This window comes from Tachysurus fulvidraco, chromosome 8, assembly GCF_022655615.1.
Source record: "Tachysurus fulvidraco isolate hzauxx_2018 chromosome 8, HZAU_PFXX_2.0, whole genome shotgun sequence".
Lineage (NCBI taxonomy): Eukaryota > Metazoa > Chordata > Actinopteri > Siluriformes > Bagridae > Tachysurus > Tachysurus fulvidraco.
In genome coordinates this window covers 11,199,118-11,217,924 of record NC_062525.1, presented here as the reverse complement: position 1 = coordinate 11,217,924, position 18,807 = coordinate 11,199,118, and the positions used below count along the sequence as shown (strand labels likewise).

General features: G+C 38.4%; 1 protein-coding gene across 11 annotated transcripts in view; it reads right to left on the bottom strand.

Moving 5' to 3' along the window:
- Window positions 1-192: 192 nt before the first annotated feature.
- The window catches only part of arhgap12b (Rho GTPase activating protein 12b), a 47,138-nt gene continuing 28,523 nt past the window's right edge, over window positions 193-18,807 (bottom strand). For 4 of the 11 annotated variants that reach the window (XM_047817073.1, XM_047817080.1, XM_047817079.1 and 1 more), the window contains 18 exons: window positions 16,411-16,674; window positions 13,521-13,661; window positions 13,309-13,389; window positions 11,955-12,077; window positions 11,499-11,573; window positions 10,752-10,823; window positions 10,309-10,370; window positions 8,141-8,222; window positions 7,552-7,665; window positions 6,655-6,756; window positions 6,457-6,555; window positions 6,176-6,269; window positions 5,983-6,099; window positions 5,711-5,809; window positions 5,490-5,567; window positions 5,114-5,248; window positions 4,647-4,752; window positions 193-1,928 (listed from right to left, as the gene is read on the bottom strand). In XM_047817073.1, coding sequence (XP_047673029.1) covers window positions 1,754-1,928; window positions 4,647-4,752; window positions 5,114-5,248; window positions 5,490-5,567; window positions 5,711-5,809; window positions 5,983-6,099; window positions 6,176-6,269; window positions 6,457-6,555; window positions 6,655-6,756; window positions 7,552-7,665; window positions 8,141-8,222; window positions 10,309-10,370; window positions 10,752-10,823; window positions 11,499-11,573; window positions 11,955-12,077; window positions 13,309-13,389; window positions 13,521-13,661; window positions 16,411-16,674 — 2,019 coding nt within the window. In that variant the 3' untranslated portion in view covers window positions 193-1,753. The remainder of the gene's footprint in view (window positions 1,929-4,646; window positions 4,753-5,113; window positions 5,249-5,489; window positions 5,568-5,710; window positions 5,810-5,982; window positions 6,100-6,175; window positions 6,270-6,456; window positions 6,556-6,654; window positions 6,757-7,551; window positions 7,666-8,140; window positions 8,223-10,308; window positions 10,371-10,751; window positions 10,824-11,498; window positions 11,574-11,954; window positions 12,078-13,308; window positions 13,390-13,520; window positions 13,662-16,410; window positions 16,675-18,807) is intronic. The other 7 variants (XM_047817074.1, XM_047817075.1, XM_027177696.2 and 4 more) reach the window with 7 other exon arrangements.

Sequence of the window (18,807 nt, the reverse complement as noted above, 5' to 3'; positions counted from 1 at the left end):
TACCCTCGAGTCTCTGGAACACGAGCATTTTATTAACAGACCATTAGAGAGATTTTCCAAAAGACACATATTTAAAAAAAAAAAAAAAAAAAAACATACTGTAAAGGCTTAACATGTTAAACAAAATGTGAAAAAAGTAAGCAAGACTAAGCATATGAAGGAAGGTGAAGAAATCACACAAGAACAACAATGTAGTTTGCATGTGATTTCTTTTTAATTAGGATTAGACATGTCAATGTCAAACAGTAGTTAGTCTCACAATTACATTCAAATGTGCTGTTCACAATGCATTGCAATACAACCCTTCATCTGAAGCAATTCATATCTTATATTTATTACTCTAATATTTATTATACGATATTAGGGAAATCTTTTGAAGTTCAAACGATTTCAAAATCTTTTAACCATAATCTGTACATATATTTTGGAACTCCTGTATAAAAAGGTTTTTCATTGTGTGTACCTGGGGAAAAAAACAAAACAACAACACATGTGCAGCATGACTACACCATAAACACTATTTCCTGTACAACCCTGTGTTTGCTGTTCATACTGATGTAGAGATGTACAGAGAGAAAAGTAGGTGTGGAGATCTATTGATCTGAAACAGGAGCATCGCGACTGAACGCAAACGTATCCTCTTTCAAATTCCAGTAACGCAGGAGCGGGAAAGAAGGGGGAAGAGAAGTGTGAGGAGGAATTGGGGGAAAAATTAAAATAAACCCAATGGCTGGCAAGCACAATGAAAGGAGGACAATTTCAGCAACCTAACAATTTTAAATTGCAGAAATCTCTGTTTTCATCCTTTAACACAAAGAAAATCCTCTCGCTATGATTCCATTTCCATGCCATAGTCCAGTTATTTGATTGAGTGCAGAGTTCCTCAGAGCTCACAGAGCCTTTAGTGACCCTATTGAACAGGACAGCAATCCAGTGGTCAGTTATGGACAGGGGACGCAAATCTTTCCAGTCCCATCAAAGAATGAGATAGAGGGATTGCAGTCTTAATGGCAGATAGTATAAGCTTGGAAAGCAGGACCGGAGAAAAACAAGTCTATTAAGACACATAAATCCTTCTTCAGGGTCCGATTATTTAATGTGTAATACTGACAAAGCTTTGACGCATATTTATATACTGTAGAATAATGGCTCACTTTTCCTCCATAGATTAGCTTTTGAGAAACAATACTGCGTTTCATAATGCTCCGTTTCAATTTCTGTATTTTTCAGAAAAAATATTAAGAAGTGCAGTTTTGTCCAAAACAAGAAAAAGAAAAAAAAAAAAACTCCAATCCAGTTTCAGGTGTACTTCACTATTCACTATATACATACGGTTGAAATCTCTTCATATTCCATCACACTGAGTTTTCCAGACTGCTACAGATACGAGTGTAACATCCAGGTAGAGCAAAAATAGAGGAGCATCCACTGTGTCAAACAAATAAACAAATCCATCCAGCAAATCCTTTTCTCAATCAGGAGTAGCAGCTCCTTTCCAGGAATAGTAAACCAGGGAAACAGCTTCAAAAGTCCAAAAGCAGGAAGTGCATAAAGTACCTTTTAATATTCTTGTTTTATTTCGACCACTTAGCAATGTTATAATGCAGATATTCTTCTTTTTATATGTTCGGTATTAAGCCTGGTCCACAGCAAATGAAGCATGCCTTTGCTTTTACATGATGGATTCTGCAGTGGTTATGGTTTGGCATTACTTTTGGAGAAGCAGCACATTAAGATACAGTTCCCAGGGGCTCTACCTGCCAAATATGTTGTCATATTCCAGGAGGATCAGTTCTACAATCTGATTCTGGTAGACCATATGGACTGCCATGTTGCCCGTCTCGGTCTCAGGTCGCAGGAGGGTCGGGCCAAACACAATGGCCACGCTCTGAGTCGTCATCCTGTTCGCCTCTCCGTGTTCGATCACTCTGAAGGAAGAAGGAGGGACACAAGTTCACAATGATTCCTTTAACAAACATGATTTTAGCAATATATTCAAGCACATGATTAAAATAAACAAGAACTAAAGAACACAAGCCCAAGGTGGAACAGAAAATCTTTTCCTATAACGTAAACATACAAGTATGGGTTTAATATTTCTCTGAGAGTAAAATGTCAGAGCAAGATGTTTATGAACCAGCTCTACCTCTATCCTCCATCTCCAGTTAGACAGGACTAAGAGTCATTTAAATGCAAATGGAGGCAAATGTCAGTGTTTGATATGGCGATGAAATCTGAGCTCAGTCCCAACACAGACCTAAGAGTGAGATAGCAGGCTGTAGTGATCATAATGAACGACTACACCCTCCAGCACACCACCTTTATCTACTCACCTTTTCCATCGTGCAGGCCACAGCAAGAGCACTGTGTAAAAGATGTTTAGAGTGGCTCTAAGTGACACTCAATCAAAATAATGGAGGTGATAAACCTGCTCGAAGATTACGGCAAGCTCTATGACCTTTCTGTAACACTGCTGTACGGTTTTCAGGACCATGTGTTAATTTTGGGCCACCATTACAGTTGGTTACTGCTTCGTCCTCTAACTGAATAAGCGGATGTAAATTCCAGATTTATAGGAGCACGGCACTTTTTATTTCTCTGCTCTAACACTACATTGAAGCAGGCACGATTAACAGGACTAAATATAACCTATAAACTCCTCTGATTGGACTCGATACAAAGAAATGTATTTGTTTGCAGACATTCTCTCACATTTTATCACCACTTTATACCTGAAAGAATCTTAAACATGTATAAAGTGGTGATAAAAATGGAAGAGAATGAGAATTTGACCCAGCAAATACATTATAATTATTCATACAATTAAAGAACTGAGAGGTTTGATTGAACTTTATTATCATATAAAAATCATTAGCTCTTCTTTGACATTGTATACTCAGAGTCTGCATTTCTTTACATGGATAAGCCTGAATCAGAATAAGAGCTACGTATAAGTTAATTTTTTTTAAAGCTAAATAAAAATGTATATTATTTATTATTTTATTAACTTGAAAATAAATAAATGAATACACAGCATGCACACCTAGACAAAGAGCTGAAATAAGTAAACTGCTGAAGTAGTACACGATAATAAGTAAAGAGCTGAAGTAGTACACGATATATAAAAATACAAACCGTCGCTAACGTCAGCTAAGCTTTCCGATGTTACAGTCGATAATATTTAACATAATTAATATAAATCCTCGTCACAATTAGAATATTACCTGATTATCCATGCAGCCCTACTCTGGAATCACATCAAATGATTTACTACCTTGACCTCACATCTTCATATCATGGAGTGTGCTCTGTGCGAGAACGTTTTATGGCTATGTAGGAGGTGAATTACCGGTCAATGTGAGCGCTTCATCAACGACAATGTCACAGACAATTTGTCTCTTACCGTCCTCTTAAATTTCCAGCCCGCACTGGAGGGTTTAGACTTGCATTCCTTACTCTTATTAACCACTAAAAGATATGTTTTGAACTTTAAATATCTATATGCTTTGGTATAGTATCACCTCAGACTTGCTCATAGGGGGATAAATACATACAGATTGTGAACTATATCTAATAAGAATCTTGAATTTTTATTCTGTTAATTCTTTTTCTTTTATTATTCCTTATTTCTTTTATTATTCCTTATGTTTACCTTCCGCTCAATGTTATGTTCTGTAAAGCTGCTTTGAGACAATGTCTATTGTAAAAGGCGCTATACAAATAAACTTGAATTGAATTGAATATAGTGCAGTCTGTTCAATATAATGTGCCCATGCTCACGTTCCATTACATAAACCCCACAGTAAACATATCTCACTATATCGGTCAAGTATCATCATTAAATACAGCAGTTGGTGACTCTTATTTGGATACTGCTTACTTCAGAGCAAAGTACACCTGATCATTACCAACGTGTTAGCATCCTTCTAGAGCTACTAAACTCCTGAGTAATGCAAACGTGAAAGATCAGACTATTGAATACGAGAGCGCTTTGTGCTAACGTTGCAGGTCGGAGTAGTGAGCAGTAAAACAGTGTGTGTTTTGGACATTTGTTAAGAAGTTATGGTATAAATGCCAATGCATTTAAGTGTGTAAAAGTGCACTATTAAAATTTGAAGACTATCTAAGCTACACTTAAAATGGCTTGGAAAGGCCCAAAGTGAGGGTAAAGATTAAAGTATGTAGGATTATTATACGGGTAATGCATTAACGTAATAACCACACAACAATCCCACACACACACACACACAAAATATAGCATCTGTTTAACATTTCAGTATCGCTCTCTTTCTCTCACTTTCATTTTGATAATTCCAGCATCACATCATGGTGTCATAAGGATGTGGTCTGTCCACATCACCTATCTCCCCACATATCTCCCTCCCTCCTGCCATCACACAGTCTCTTCCATAATGATGTAGCTGGCCAGTTTCCAGATCTGTCTCAGTAATGGAGTGAGATAACTCAATACAGACAGCTTGCACAGAACACGTGCCGTACCCTACTCACCTCTAAAGAACATGAACATGCACACACTTCAAATCAATATACTGCTCCTTCCTCAGCCTTATGGAATATAAGAGCAAATGCAGTACACTTCAAAGTAATACTTTAAGCTCCAAAGGTTATCAGATATGGGAGTTTACCTTTTCAGGTGTCTGAATAGGACTTGCATTGTTTCCTGATTCGGCTTTGGCAGCTGCTTAATTAAATCTTTTATGGCCTGAACTCGCTGCTTGTAGTCAGAGTTTTCTGTTGAGGGAGAAAAAATAAATAAATCAAACAAAATAAAAGCAGCATTAGTGTTGGCCCAGTGATCAGTTCTGATAAAACGTAGCTTGTGGCGCCCTCTTGTGGCCATGCGGGTCTTTACAAACTTCACACACAAACTTCACACAAACACTGAATAGCACATTTCTAGGTAACAGCATTTAAGATGTGAAGTACAAGACAATTTTTTAGAAACTTGTCTGGCTTTGTAAACAAACACTATATCAGTAGTCACTAGTGAGCTCATTTTACTTCATACACACTCATTTAGTGCTTATTTATAACTATTCTATTGCACATATGGGACAAACTACTATTGGCGGAGACAAAGAAGTGAACTTACTGATGGCATTAACAAAGTCATTAAAAGAGGAATAGGTGAAAAGAGGCTCTGGAAGCTCCCGGAAAAACATCTTCAGAGCACCAGTGACCACATGGATATCCTCCCATTTACTGTCCGCTAGATCCACCTTCTCATCTGTTATGTGCACAAATACACACATGACTACATCGACATCCGAGTGACTGGGCTATTAGATTGAAAATTATAGATCAAGTTTAAATACACTTACATTAATAATAACTGTATTTGAGAACTAATCACGAGTATATCACACCAGTGTTTATGATGAAGAAAATAAAAGACACAAGGAATACAATAATAGACCATCTGCGCATTTGTGCTACTATAACTACTTAAATATACACACAGTCCGTACCATGATTGACAGCAAAGCGCAGTTTCTGAATGACAGCCAGGTTTCCACTGACTCTGTACAGTCCATCAACATTTAAGCCTGTATTTGGGGAAAATAATGTACATAATGAATCGATAATCCATGATTCAATAACAAAGAGGACAAAGTGTCCTATATATTACATTGATGCCAAATAAGACAAATAAATGAGACTATATCTGATGTTATATGTTCCTGTGTACCTGTGTCCTCCACATGCTCAATGCATATACGGACAAAGTTGGGTACTGAGGTGTTCTCCCTGGAACATAGACTGGTTATACTGCACCCAAACACCTGATCTGAAAACAGAGAGCATAGCAGAATACAGAACAGGGAACCGAAAGAACGCACCGAAAGCCAGTAAACTGCTGTGAACCGGATCATACTTCTCATCAATTCTAATTCTCTCTGGATAAAGGCAGGTGCCAATTAGCAAGGGTTAATACTTAATTAACATGTACGTGTGCATTACCTTTAATATAGCCTTTGTCTCTCACAGCCTGTAAAGTCGGCCTTCGTGTGAGGAATTTCCTAAGTTTGACTCTGGTCTTCTTCTGATCGGCTGTCTCCATAGTGGCGCTCTTCAGTGCTGTGTACAGATACAAACACATTGTTACACACCCGTGTGTGTGTGTGTGTTATAAGAGATGCACACTGTTCCATACTTTTGCTTTTTTTGAAATCTTTTTCTTTGTCTTGTTTCTCTGTTCCAGGAGACTCAGGCATGTCCTCTTCAATAGCCTCATCCGACTCCCAGGCCTATAAAATTTACAGACAAACATACAAGACAGAAACACACAGTGTGTGAGAACATTATTTGTAAATTGGATTCATTGAAATGTACAGTGTTTTGTACTATTGTTTCTATTTAACAAGTTAAGACTAATCTATTATGCTTATAGACGTGTAACACGAGACCACAATACACAATACATGAAACACTCACATGTGTTGTGATAACCTCAGTCAGAGCCCTGTACCAGTCTGCGATGACGCTGTCTATCTCGGACTGAATCAGCAGCTCTGTGCCCTGACGTGTCTTCAGCTGAGGAAGTCCAGCAGGGTCATTAGGCATCAGGTTTGGTTTGGTTAAATTAATTGACAAAAACAGCACCAACATATACTATTTTATTTAGATTTTTACCTCAATAACATGCTTCTTGCTGGACTTCTCTTTAGATGCCCACTCCACTGAACCGCCACGAAGGTCCACAGCAAATTCTGGCTTCGACTGGTTTCCTCCAAACTTCTCAAAAAATGAATATGAAATGACATTAATATGAACATTCTTTTATATCTTTATCATTAGTGTTATTTTTTTGTTACGCGGTGCTGCTCGACCAGGTTATCGACCAAAGCTATAACGAGCTTTAGATGCCAGATGTTAGCTGGAAATTAAAGGGAAGGATTCTGAACTAATTACAAGCACCCACAAGTGTGCATTTTACACCATGACCATCCAGTTTAAATGCCATATATGCAGAGACATTCATCTTTTCAAACCACAAGCCAGGCTTTCATCTTAAACCACAATCCAAACATTAAACTAGACTTAAAACGTGGTGGCTTAAAACTGACATGCAGTATGATTCACACATGTTGGTATTTCACATGAGGAAACACATGCCAGTGTGTGGTCTTCTCAGGCATTTCCAATAGCATCCTACTTGAAAGGAAGAAATACTGTCAATAACATAACCGAGTCCACAATCTCAGGGAAAAGCGAGCAGAATGGAATGGGGGAATTTAACACATGACACAAGCAGGATGGAAAGCATGCAGTGTAAACTGGAGAATCCACATGAGCAGCACTTAGAACAGTATATTAATTGAGAATCACTGGGCTGTCTTCAGATTTAACAAGATGAATCTGTTTTTAAATCATTTATATATTTGTTCGCATTACATCAAAATGATAGACCGACTTATTAATACGTTACTTGCTGCATTTAAGCAAACAGGTACGTTAATTGTAGAATATAATAAACTGTCCTAAACTCTGCTCAGTGGGGTGACCGTGTAAAGAAGCGCAGACACATACAGAATAAGGCCCAAAGTGCTTATAGGAGACTGCAGGGCGGGGCTTAACTGAACGCTTCCAGTTGCTTAGCAACGAGAGGAGGAGCTCAGGGAATGAGCCATTGCGGTAGTACGACTTTGAAGAGAAGAGAAGAGAAGAGAACAGAAGAGAAGAGCGAGAATGATAATGTAAGAAGAGATTCATGGTCACAACAAACACTGAGAAAGGAAAATGGAGAGATGAATAACTCAGGAGGAAGCCACCAGATGAATTAATTCTAGTTTAACACTAAATTACAAAAGCTAAACCTGGCCTGCAAAGTTTATGCAACCCAGATTAAAACTGGGGGAAATGGATGAGATGTCAATCCTTTAAACACCAAGCTGCTTACACACACATCTTAAAAGATTATTGTCGATAAATCCTAAGAAACGATTCAGTGACTACAATTTGTATGTAGCATGAGAGTAAGAAATACAAGCCTGAGAGCTTAAAGGGTTAAAGTGTATGGAGTAAGTAACAGTCCCTTATCACCTTGAAAATAAAGGACACTTAAAAATCAGTTTAGAGAGATGAGAGAAGGGCTTAGAGAGCAGGAGTGAACACACACCCAGCTGGTGGCGCTGTTCTGGCCCTTAGCAAACAGCAGTGTGGAACCCTGCAATACTGTCCAGGACGAAGTCCAATTCTTCCTATACAGCAAGAAGAGAGCAGAACCAACACAGTAGAATTATACTCTTCGATAAGGCACGATAACCCGTGGAATGGTGAATACATACTGTATTTTAAAGAATTTGAATATCTGAGTATGCCATTTTATCATATGATGGTTTAAAAAAAAGTTTAGCTTTATGTGGTATTAAATTTTCTAAAACACTTTCAGCCATTTTTTGAGTATGCATATATGGGCACAGGGGTTTTGGCTGGTTTGGCCACTTTGCTTTAACCTCAACATGAAGATGTATCTAAGATTACAGATTCTACAGAAACTACAGCAAACTGAGCACCAGGGTTGTTGTCCATTATGAACATAATACAAATATAGAAATTGCTGTACTGCACACTGTGCACTGATCCAGTAGTGAGGAAATACCTCGAGTTCATATCAGAGTCTAATTTAATCCATGTTAATGAACAATAAATGGTCATTAAATACAGTATCTCACAGAAGTGAGTACACACCTTACATTTTTTATAAATATTTTATTATATCTTTTCATGTGACAACACTGAGGAAATGACACTACAATGTAAAGTAGTGAGTGTACAGCTTGTATGACAGTGGACATTTGCTGTCCCCTCAAAATAACTCAAAGCACAGCCATTAATGTTTAAACCACTGGCCACAAAACTGAGTACACCCCTAAGTGTAAATGTCCAAAATGGGCTCAATAATGCCATTTTCTCTTCCTGATGTCATATGACTCGTTAGTGTTACAAGGTCTCAGGCTTGTTAAATTTGGTGTTATCGCTCTCACTCTCTCATACTGGTCACTGGAAGTTCAACATGGCACCTCATGGCAAATAACTCTGAGGATCTGAATAAAAGAATTGGTGCTCTATATTAAGATGGCGTAGACTATAAGAAGTTTGCCAAGACCCTGAAACTGAGCTTCAGCATGGTGGCCAAGACCATGCAGCGGTTTAACAGGACAGGTTACACTCAGAACAAGTCTCGACATGGTCGACCAAAGAAGTGTGCACATGGTCAGCATCATATCCAGAGGTTGTGTTTGGGAAATAAACGTATGAATACTGCCAGCATTGCTGCAGAGGTTGAAGGGGTGGGAGGTCAGCCTGTCAGTGCTCAGACCATAGGACGAACACTGCATCAAGTTGGTCTGCATGGCTGTCATCACAGGAGAAAACCTCTTCTAAGGATAATGCACAAGAAAGCCCACAAACAGTTTGCTGAAGACAAGCAGACCAAGGACATGGATTACTGGAACCATGTCCTGTGGTCTGATGAGACCAAGATAAACTTATTTGGTTCGTATTGTGTCAAGCGTGTGTGATGGCAACCAGGTGAGGAGTATAAAGACAAGTGTGGGAGGGCACTGGGGAGCTACAGTTCATTTAGGGAACCATGAATTCCAACATGTAATGTGACTTACTGAAGCAGAGCATGATGCCCTCCCTTCAGAGACTGGGCCACAGGGCAGTATTCCAACATGATAATGACCCCAAACACACCTCCAAGATGACCACTGCCTTGCTAAAAAAGCTGAGGGTAAAGGTAATGGACTGGCCAAGCATGTCTCCAGACCTAAACCCTATTGAGCATCTGTAGGGCATCTTCAAAAGGAAGGTGGAGGAGCACAAGGTCTCTAACATCCACTAGCTCTGTGATGTCATCATGGAGGAGTGGAAGAGGACTCAAGTGGCAACCTGTGATGCTCTGGTGAACTCCATGCCCAAGAGGGTTAAGGCAGTGCTGGAAAATAATAGTGGCCACAGAAAATATCGATACTTTGGGCCCAATTTAGACATTTTCACTTGGGGGTGTATTCACTTTTGTGGCCAGCGGTTTAGACCTTAATGGCTGTGTTGAGTTATTTTAAGGGGACATTTTACATTGTAGCAAAGTGTAATTTCTTCAGTGTTGTCATATGAAAGGTTATAATAAAATATTTACAAAAAAGTGAAAGGTGTACTCACTTCTGAGAGATACTGTATATATCAGTCAGGTTTCAGATCATGACACATGCATTAGTGCAACACGTAACATTAAATACAATGTGGTCACTGAGTGTGTGTTGACTGAGGTGTTTGCTCTACCTGACTTTCTTTCCATTCTCAGTGATCTTGGTGACATTGAGAACACCACATTTTTCTGACAGCTAAAACAGAGAAGCAAAATTATTTATTAGAACAGTAATTACATGACTTGTGGCAAGAGAGAAACATACTTGTCTACTAATTTTAAGATGACTTTATATTAAAGACTGTGAAGAAAGTGACCTAAAAATCATCCAAGAACTTCAGGAAGTATGTAGGAATGATGATTTAGGCTTATAAAGTGTATCCTGTTTAAGTATTAACAAGTCAGTATCAGTTGCAATAATAATCTACTAAATTCTGACAATTTTCGACGTATTGTGTATTGCATAGTTGTCTTCCATTTTTACATACACACAGAGAGTAAGTGAGACTAAGGTTAATCAGATAAGATCACACCCACACACCCAGAAATAAACAACAGCATTAGTATATATACTAACTGTAGATGAGTGTTTAGGTGAAGAGGGACAGGAGTCAGAGTCAGGGGAGTTATGTTTGTTGGTCCCAGACTCCTAAAAACCAAAAATATGAAATAAAGACAAACTTAGTTGCATATTGGGGGAGATTAAGATAAAGGGATGAGTGCAATGAGATTTGAGACAGTGTGAAGGTTTGTCAAGCTCCCCTGTTAGCTAAAACAGTAGCAGAAATTGTATTCCGTATTTCAGATCTTTGCCTTCTGAAAAAAGAAAAAAATTTTTTTTTGCAATCTATTGTTAATGTTAATTTTAGTCCAGAACATTTAGTACAATAAAGAGGAAGCCATGCAGGGAGAGACACACCTTCAGGATTTATTCACAGGTTAGTATAATCAACATGATTCAGGATTAATCAAGCAGCATCCTCTCACCTGCACACACACACACACTCAGACCCACCCACTCACACACACACACACACACACACACACACACACACACACACACACACATCAACACCCACTCACACACACACATCAACACCCACTCACACACACACATCAACACCCACTCACACACACACATCAACACCCACTCACACACACACACACCCACTCTCTCACACACACACACACACGCGAATGCACTGAAATGCTTGTGATCGATTTGTTCTATTCACTGATTTCCGTATAAGCAGTTTGACACTAAAATCAGGGGTGGCGGTTGATTCTGATTGATCATAACTCATTGAAGGGATTGGGAACTAACTTGATATCTGTACAACGATAGGCCAAAACCTCTGGAGAAGTGTCCCAAGGTGAAGCGCCTATTTTTGACTGACAGCTGGAAAAAAAAAAAATGAGTGTGCAGTTCATGATTCTACTGTGTTCAAAGTGACTCAGTTGTTACTGCCTTATGGCATGATGTGGAAAATTCTACATTTACCTGAACTTTGATGCAAATACTGACATTAAAAATATATATATATCACTTTCAAATATGTGCATTTCCATGTATGGTGTGTGATGTTTAAAGCCCTGACAATCTAAAGACAAAACATGGGATGCTGAAACATGGGAAGGATTATGTGACAAAAAATGCTATATTTCTGTGAAAATAGTGTAAGAAGGTTGAGCTCTTCATAACGGTCGTCCTCATTGGCCACAGGATTTCTAAAACAAAAGCACTCCAAAGATTACAAGATGTCCTTTAGTGTGTACGTACTTTGTCACTGAGGTCTACAAAGGTGCTATATCGCCATTTGGTCAGGACTATTGGATCTGGCTGATTCCTTTCCAAACTGCGACTTTTAGGAACGTCGGTGGTGTTTGGAGAAGGGAGACTGTACTGCAGGGAGAAAGAAAGGGAAAACCAACACTGTTACAGCCACAGAATGCTGGATTTTTAATCACATGTGAACAAAATATGCAAACAAGATAACAAGATAAGCATTTCTTAGTACAGTTCTGACAACTAGATTGCACATGAGAATCTAGGATTTATAGATGTGCACGTAATAGCCTGGATACATTTAAGTGTACAATTTCAGGCACTCTTTTATGGTTTAGAAGCAAGTTATATTCCAATTATACAAAACAGTGTCTACAAACATTAGTTGGGAAAGCATTAACAGTTTAAAGATTAATTTTAAAGACCCCTAACAGGTTGTTTTAGCTCTATTCTGCGCTCTAGTGGATGCACAAAGAAGCACAAAAGATACAGAACCCAATATGTGGGCATATTTTGAATAACGCTGTGTGAGAGTAGTGTTAAAGGTGGGGTCTCTGTTGTTTGAGAAATTCTTCAGAAAACTGAGTTGGGCCGCCAAACAAAACAAAACCAAAACTAACATGTAGCCAATGAGCAGAAAGGAGCGTGTCTTGTCGATATACAGCAGAGAGAGTGTTCAGTGCGCATGTGTGACATTAGCAGAAAGCTTTAGATTTGTTTGGCAGCTCAACACAGTTTTCTAAAACATTTCTCAAACAACGGAGACCCTACCTTTAATTATAATTTCACCTTAAACAGTGAGAGAATGTAGAAACTGTATGAAAGCCTGTGCACAATCGAAGTCTGGTCTAGTGTCTATGAGCTGTCTGGATCAATGTTTGCTCTATTAGACCTGAACAAATTACATCAATCATCAGTAGCCAATGGAATGGCTTAAGTGGTAAGTGAAGCACAAGCTGTGTAATGTTTGTGTTTACTGTAGTGTATTGTTTTGTCTGTTTGCGCTGTCTGTCGTCTTGCCCTGTCTTTTGTCTTGCGAGGTTTCACGCGTGTATTTTATGTAGATACACTGATTAGTTCTGTGTTGTTTTATGAAGCTTTGTGTCTTTATGATGCACCAGGGTCCAGGGGGAACTTGGATTCATTTGTCTTGCGTACTGCGTGAGCTATATATGGTCGGGATGACAATAAAAGCTTTTGACTTGACTTGTGTGTCATATTTCAAGAGCAAAAGGAATGAATCTTTCATTTTGCGACACTAGCAGGTGGGGACTGTTTCAAGCCCTTATGCAATAAAGTGACAAAAGTGTGATTGCCCAGTTCTCTATATGTGTATGTGTTTTGTTACTTTAGGAAGTTCCCATTCGGAGCGAGATCCATCAGCGCTGTAATAGTATGGCCTGCCCTGCTCATCCACATGCTTTATCCACTACAATATACAGAAGAAAGAAAGAAAAGACAACCCGAGTCAGTCACGGTCAGACTGGATAACAAATTAATAAGTGTGTATTTTAGGTTTGTACAGATTGAGAGCTACTGTACAAAACAATAGACCAGCACCTTCTCATTATTGTATTCACACACATAAAGAGTGTGGCCATGTTCATCCAGTTCTTCAGACCAGCCTCTTGGGGGTGAGCCATATTGACTGTCTGACTGACTGGAGTGTGTGCTCAAGCAGTTCTCTTCAGACGACAGTGGCTGAGAGAATCAGACAGACAGAAAGAAGGAAGAAGTCAGAGATCAATTCAAGTTAATTGTGCATGTTGTTACTCGTGTTTCTGCTCTACCTATAGCAGCTCTGTTTGTATAGAGATACGAGGGCTTGGCTAGAAAGTGAAAGCTCTTATTCGACCTAATCTGCGTCCCCTGTCTGTACTGTGTGTGTGTTAAGAACCAGAAGAATTAGGACACGTTTTTCTGTATGGTACAATAAAATAAAAAATAATATAAAATAAAGCAAATGTTTATTCATAAACACTTAGGCTTTTTTTAACAAATGTAAAATATATGGGTATGTTGAATAACATTACAGACCCTTGGACCTTTAGACATTTGCAATGCTAAAAATTATATTAAGTGTAAAATAATTTATGCTTTGTATATTTGTAAGTTTCACTAATAAGATGACTAAAGCAAGTGGAATTGGGTTTTTTGTTGTTAGTGACCACGCATTCAATTTTTGTCCACATCTGGTACTTGATTTGACAGGACACATTGTGTACGTGTGTGTGTGTGTGTGTGTGTGTGTGTGTGTGTGTGTGTGTGTGTGTGTGTGTGTCCTCAATCTGCTCCATATCCTAAACAAATGATCTGACAATTCTTTCTTCAGTGGACTTTTTGGTCCTCATTTTAATAAAGACCGTTTACCTGGAATAATCAAGCATATGCTATGCACACAATAAACAGGGATTATTCTTGAAAAGTCTTCAGTATTCTTAAAACACTCGAATAGTACAACGTACCTGATATCTGCTAGAAACACATGAAGCCCATACTATAATCAATTATTCCTGAAGATTCAGTAACTAAATGAAGTAACTGTTCTGCTGTTACACGTTCTGCCACACGATGGCAGCATTGCAAAATAACAAAATGAGAACAACCATATCTTGATATTATTGCCATATTTTTCGGGGGGGAAAAAAACACCCGATATTTTCAAGATATACAAAATAGACCACAGATTTTATCTATGCTAAGATGTTTCTCTACAACGTGTTGTTCCAGCAGTTGTGATTTAATTAAGCAATAAAGATGATAAACTACATGATTTGAGCCAGACAGTAATGGAGCTGGTGGTCACTGACTTTTCTGACCACCATGCTAAAATATTGCAAAAGTGCGATTGTCATCATTCTGTCCATTGCATCAGGACATTCTGTACTCTTGAAAAGTGGTAGCTTATGTTAATCCACTCTATGACCAGAGAAAAACCTTACATAATACCATAACAGATGTACCACAGAGTCCTGTGTGAAGCTAGGTCAGTCACAAATGGGCGAGTCTTAAATATCACGACAGGGTTTTCAGTGGTTTATATATAGTACAGAGACCTACTTCAACTCTGTCCTAGTTAAAACACACACTCTGATCTACACACTAAAAACTTTTCACACATTTAAATGAACTGGACTGATGTGATGTGAGTGGACCGTGAGTGGACAGTAAGGGTGGGAGATACGACACTGCCCACAACAGCACAGATGTAGTTTCACACAGTATCGTCATTGTATGACTGACGTAATAATGACGCCATTCCACGCGTTGTGTCTGTGTGATTCTTATATGAAGTTGCTCAATGAACATAGATGGATTGTGTGTAAAATGAGTCATGTCTCAAAAGTCTCTTCTTCAGAAATCTCATGAGTTATTAAACCTACTAAGTTATTAAACCAGATGTGGAAGTGTGTAAAATTCTTTAAAGCTTTAATCATCCCAAAGCAAGACACAGTTACCCTAAAAACAATTACAAATACGACGAGACCTGCATTTTAATTGTTCTAATAAAGTTTAGTATCAGTAATGTAAACAACATATAACGTTGTTGAATCCTAATCTGTCTCCTCCATAATAAAGTGTTTGTGACCATATTTGATGTTCCCAGAGTTTCAACATGGTAGTTTTTCTTATGAGCAGATCATAAATAGCCATAAATTGTTTAATAAACATTAGAGATGTTAATATGGAGACAATTATATTGATGTTAGATATATAATGTTAGATACTTGCAAATTCTTGAATGTTGTATTGTGGTATGGGAAATTATACATGTAATGTCATACATACATGTAATAAATAAAGACGTGTAGCCATCTTTAAACGTCTTTTTTTTTGCACTCCTCAAATTTCACGAGTCAGGAGGTGATTGATACGACATGAACACTAACTAAAAGCAGGAAGGTAACTAAAATGAGAGTGGCAGCGATCAAGGTTTCCAACAAGAGGAAGCACCTGCTTACTGAGATGTTTATCTGGACAGCATGAAAGTGATCAGACCATTACATAGTTGGTAAACAATGTTTTTCTAAAAAGCAGAGAGAAAACCACAGATATGGCCAGTCTAGAAAGAAATAAAACCCAGTGAGTAGCACTGGTAAATGATTTCATTCAGATATTTAAAATCTATAAAAAACCCTTCTGAACATGGCTTACCTGCTGTCATTTTCATAACAATAAAAAAACACAATAACTCAAGCACTATTAATATATTATAGTATTATACTATTACAAACATTTTCTTGTTTTTTTAGTGGAAAAACAAATCAGCAGGATATTTGGGCTGGACCAGGATTAAATTGGCATCACCAAAGTGCATGCTGGGTAGAGACCAGCCGAGTTTTGTCCTTCTGTTCACACACGCTCAGTTGTGTGAATCCTACATGCAGAATAAAGCCTAGTTTCTCATAATCAGCGCTGTATAGAATAGTGCTGCTCTTTAGTGCTTTACCTCCATGTCGGTGGTGTTGGCGGTGTCTCCACGGCTGCCCCCGGTGGTGTCTCGGGAGCGTGGAGGCTTCCACGTCCTTTCCTGGGTGGTCTTGTTGTAGTAGAAATGTCGTCCGCTCACGTCTTTATGGGTCTCCCAGTCCCCCAGTACATGCAGAGGAGAGGACGAAGGAACAGGAGGTAAAACTGACTGAGAGACCTTCAGCTCCCGCAGGTTTGTGTAAACAGGGGACTCTGGACGACCATGGCCTATTGGGGACACTGCCTGAGAGGGACAGAGAGAGGGACAATAATTCAGGACTAGCTCATTTTTGGATTCTTTTCTGTAAAATCCTAAAAAGGACTGACTGTATGTGTCATCTGTTATCTGAATACAGATCGAGGAGGCTTGGATAAAGTCTTTAGAGTCAGGACAACAAATTGCTAGCTGACTACAAATATTTTACACATGTGCACCTGCAGAGCCAAATAACCCCAAGCATATAAACTCTTAATAAAAGTGGTTCAAAGCGGTTTGAATGGCTCTGCCAAGCAGTTAGAGGGATCCAGAAGTCTGGCTCTGATCTGGCCAAGGAATCTTGGCTAATTCTCTTGTTTCAGGAATGTCAACAGAGTACATTGTCCTAGGCCCTGGACAGCTGAGGGAAAGCAGACTGAACTTTTCTTCCAAAGATACAGAAAGTAAGAGGAAAGGGCTTAATAAGTCAAGTTAAGAGCCACTTAACAAGGGTAAAAAAATGTAATGAAATGGTTAAATAAATTCAATTCAAGTATGTTTGTATAGCGCTTTTTACAATAGACTTTGTCTCAAAGCAGCTTTACAGAACATAAACATAGAACAGAAGGTAAACATAATGAATAATATAAAGAATTAACAAAAATAAAAATTCAAGATTATTATTAGATATCTGTAGTTCGTAATGTGTATGTATTTATCCCCAATGAGCAAGTCTCAGGTGACTCAGGCAGCAGTGGCAAGGAAAAACTCCCTTTGAATTGGTGAAGGAAGAAACCTTGATAGGAACCAGACTCAAAGGGGAACCCATCCTCATATTTAAATGATAGATAGATAGATAGATAGATAGATAGATAGATAGATAGATAGATAGATAGATAGATAGATAGATAGATAGACAGATAGATAGATAAACAAACAAACAAACAAATAAATAAAGTGTAATAATCTGCAACTCTTTGTTTGTCCTCATCAGCAGTGCGACTCGAGTTCCACATCAATGATGCCTAGGTAACTAACAGGATTAGTGAGGATCTCATTTGTTGTCAACAACAAGGACATGATTCATGGTTTCCTGCTGCTTTTGCACAAATGCTACTTCCTGGATAAAGTGAAAGTAAAACTTCCAGACTGATAACTGAGCATACCATTTCTTAATAAAAACCAGACTCTGACAGCTGGAGAAACAAAGAAAAATTTTTTTTTTTTTTTTTTTAATTTGCAATAAAATGGTGCAGCCAAAAAAATAAAAGCAGCCCAAATTTCCTTTTTTTAAGAAAAGTACACCATTCAAACACACTCATCACGTTACGTAACAATTTGCAGGTTGATGAATGCCAGATAATGATGTTCATCCACATCAGAATCATCTTGGATATAATTTTTCAGCAATACTGGGTATGAAGCAGAAAAACACTCTACCCACTACATTGCAGTGCCGCCCCTATGACTCAGTTTATGGTCTGGATACTGACAATGTACAACAACCACATAATGAGGAAGAACAATTTCAGGATGTTTCATACCGAAAAAAAGCTGATAGATGAAACATAGTGAACCCGAGCTTTGATTTTCTTGCCTTGTCATGCCTCTAGCTGAGCTCAGCTGAGAAATGTGTGTGTAGGCGTGAGCATGGGTAATGGGGGGGAAATGCTCAGTTGACAACAGAAACATGGTATATAAATCAGGCTGTAAAGATATGACACTTTACCACAAACACAAGCGTTTTAGGCTCAACCGAGCTGCAGCTTTTGTATTCCCGGATATACCTAAATATACCTAAATAGCCTCTAATGAGAACAACTCATTCTGCTGCGAATGATTCTGTAACATTGATTCTTGACATTTATCTGCTTCTATCAGAAACAAACAGCCGGACATAGAGGAAAAAAAAATACCAAATGTAAAGAAATCTCTATTCCAGGAAGTAAACCTTGAGCCCAGAGATATCAGAGATCATTTGAATCAGCTTTTTAGACCAAGAAACTACCAACACAAGCCACTGTGTTCCTGTATGAGCTCATAAAAGCAAAAAAAAAACAAAAAACAAAAACAAAAAAACAGAATTTAGACAAGAACAGCTAATTCACGCTCAAATGGAAAGCAAAAGAATCAGCAAAAACAAAACAAGATATTCTCATTTATCACCGGCGACAGGCCTGC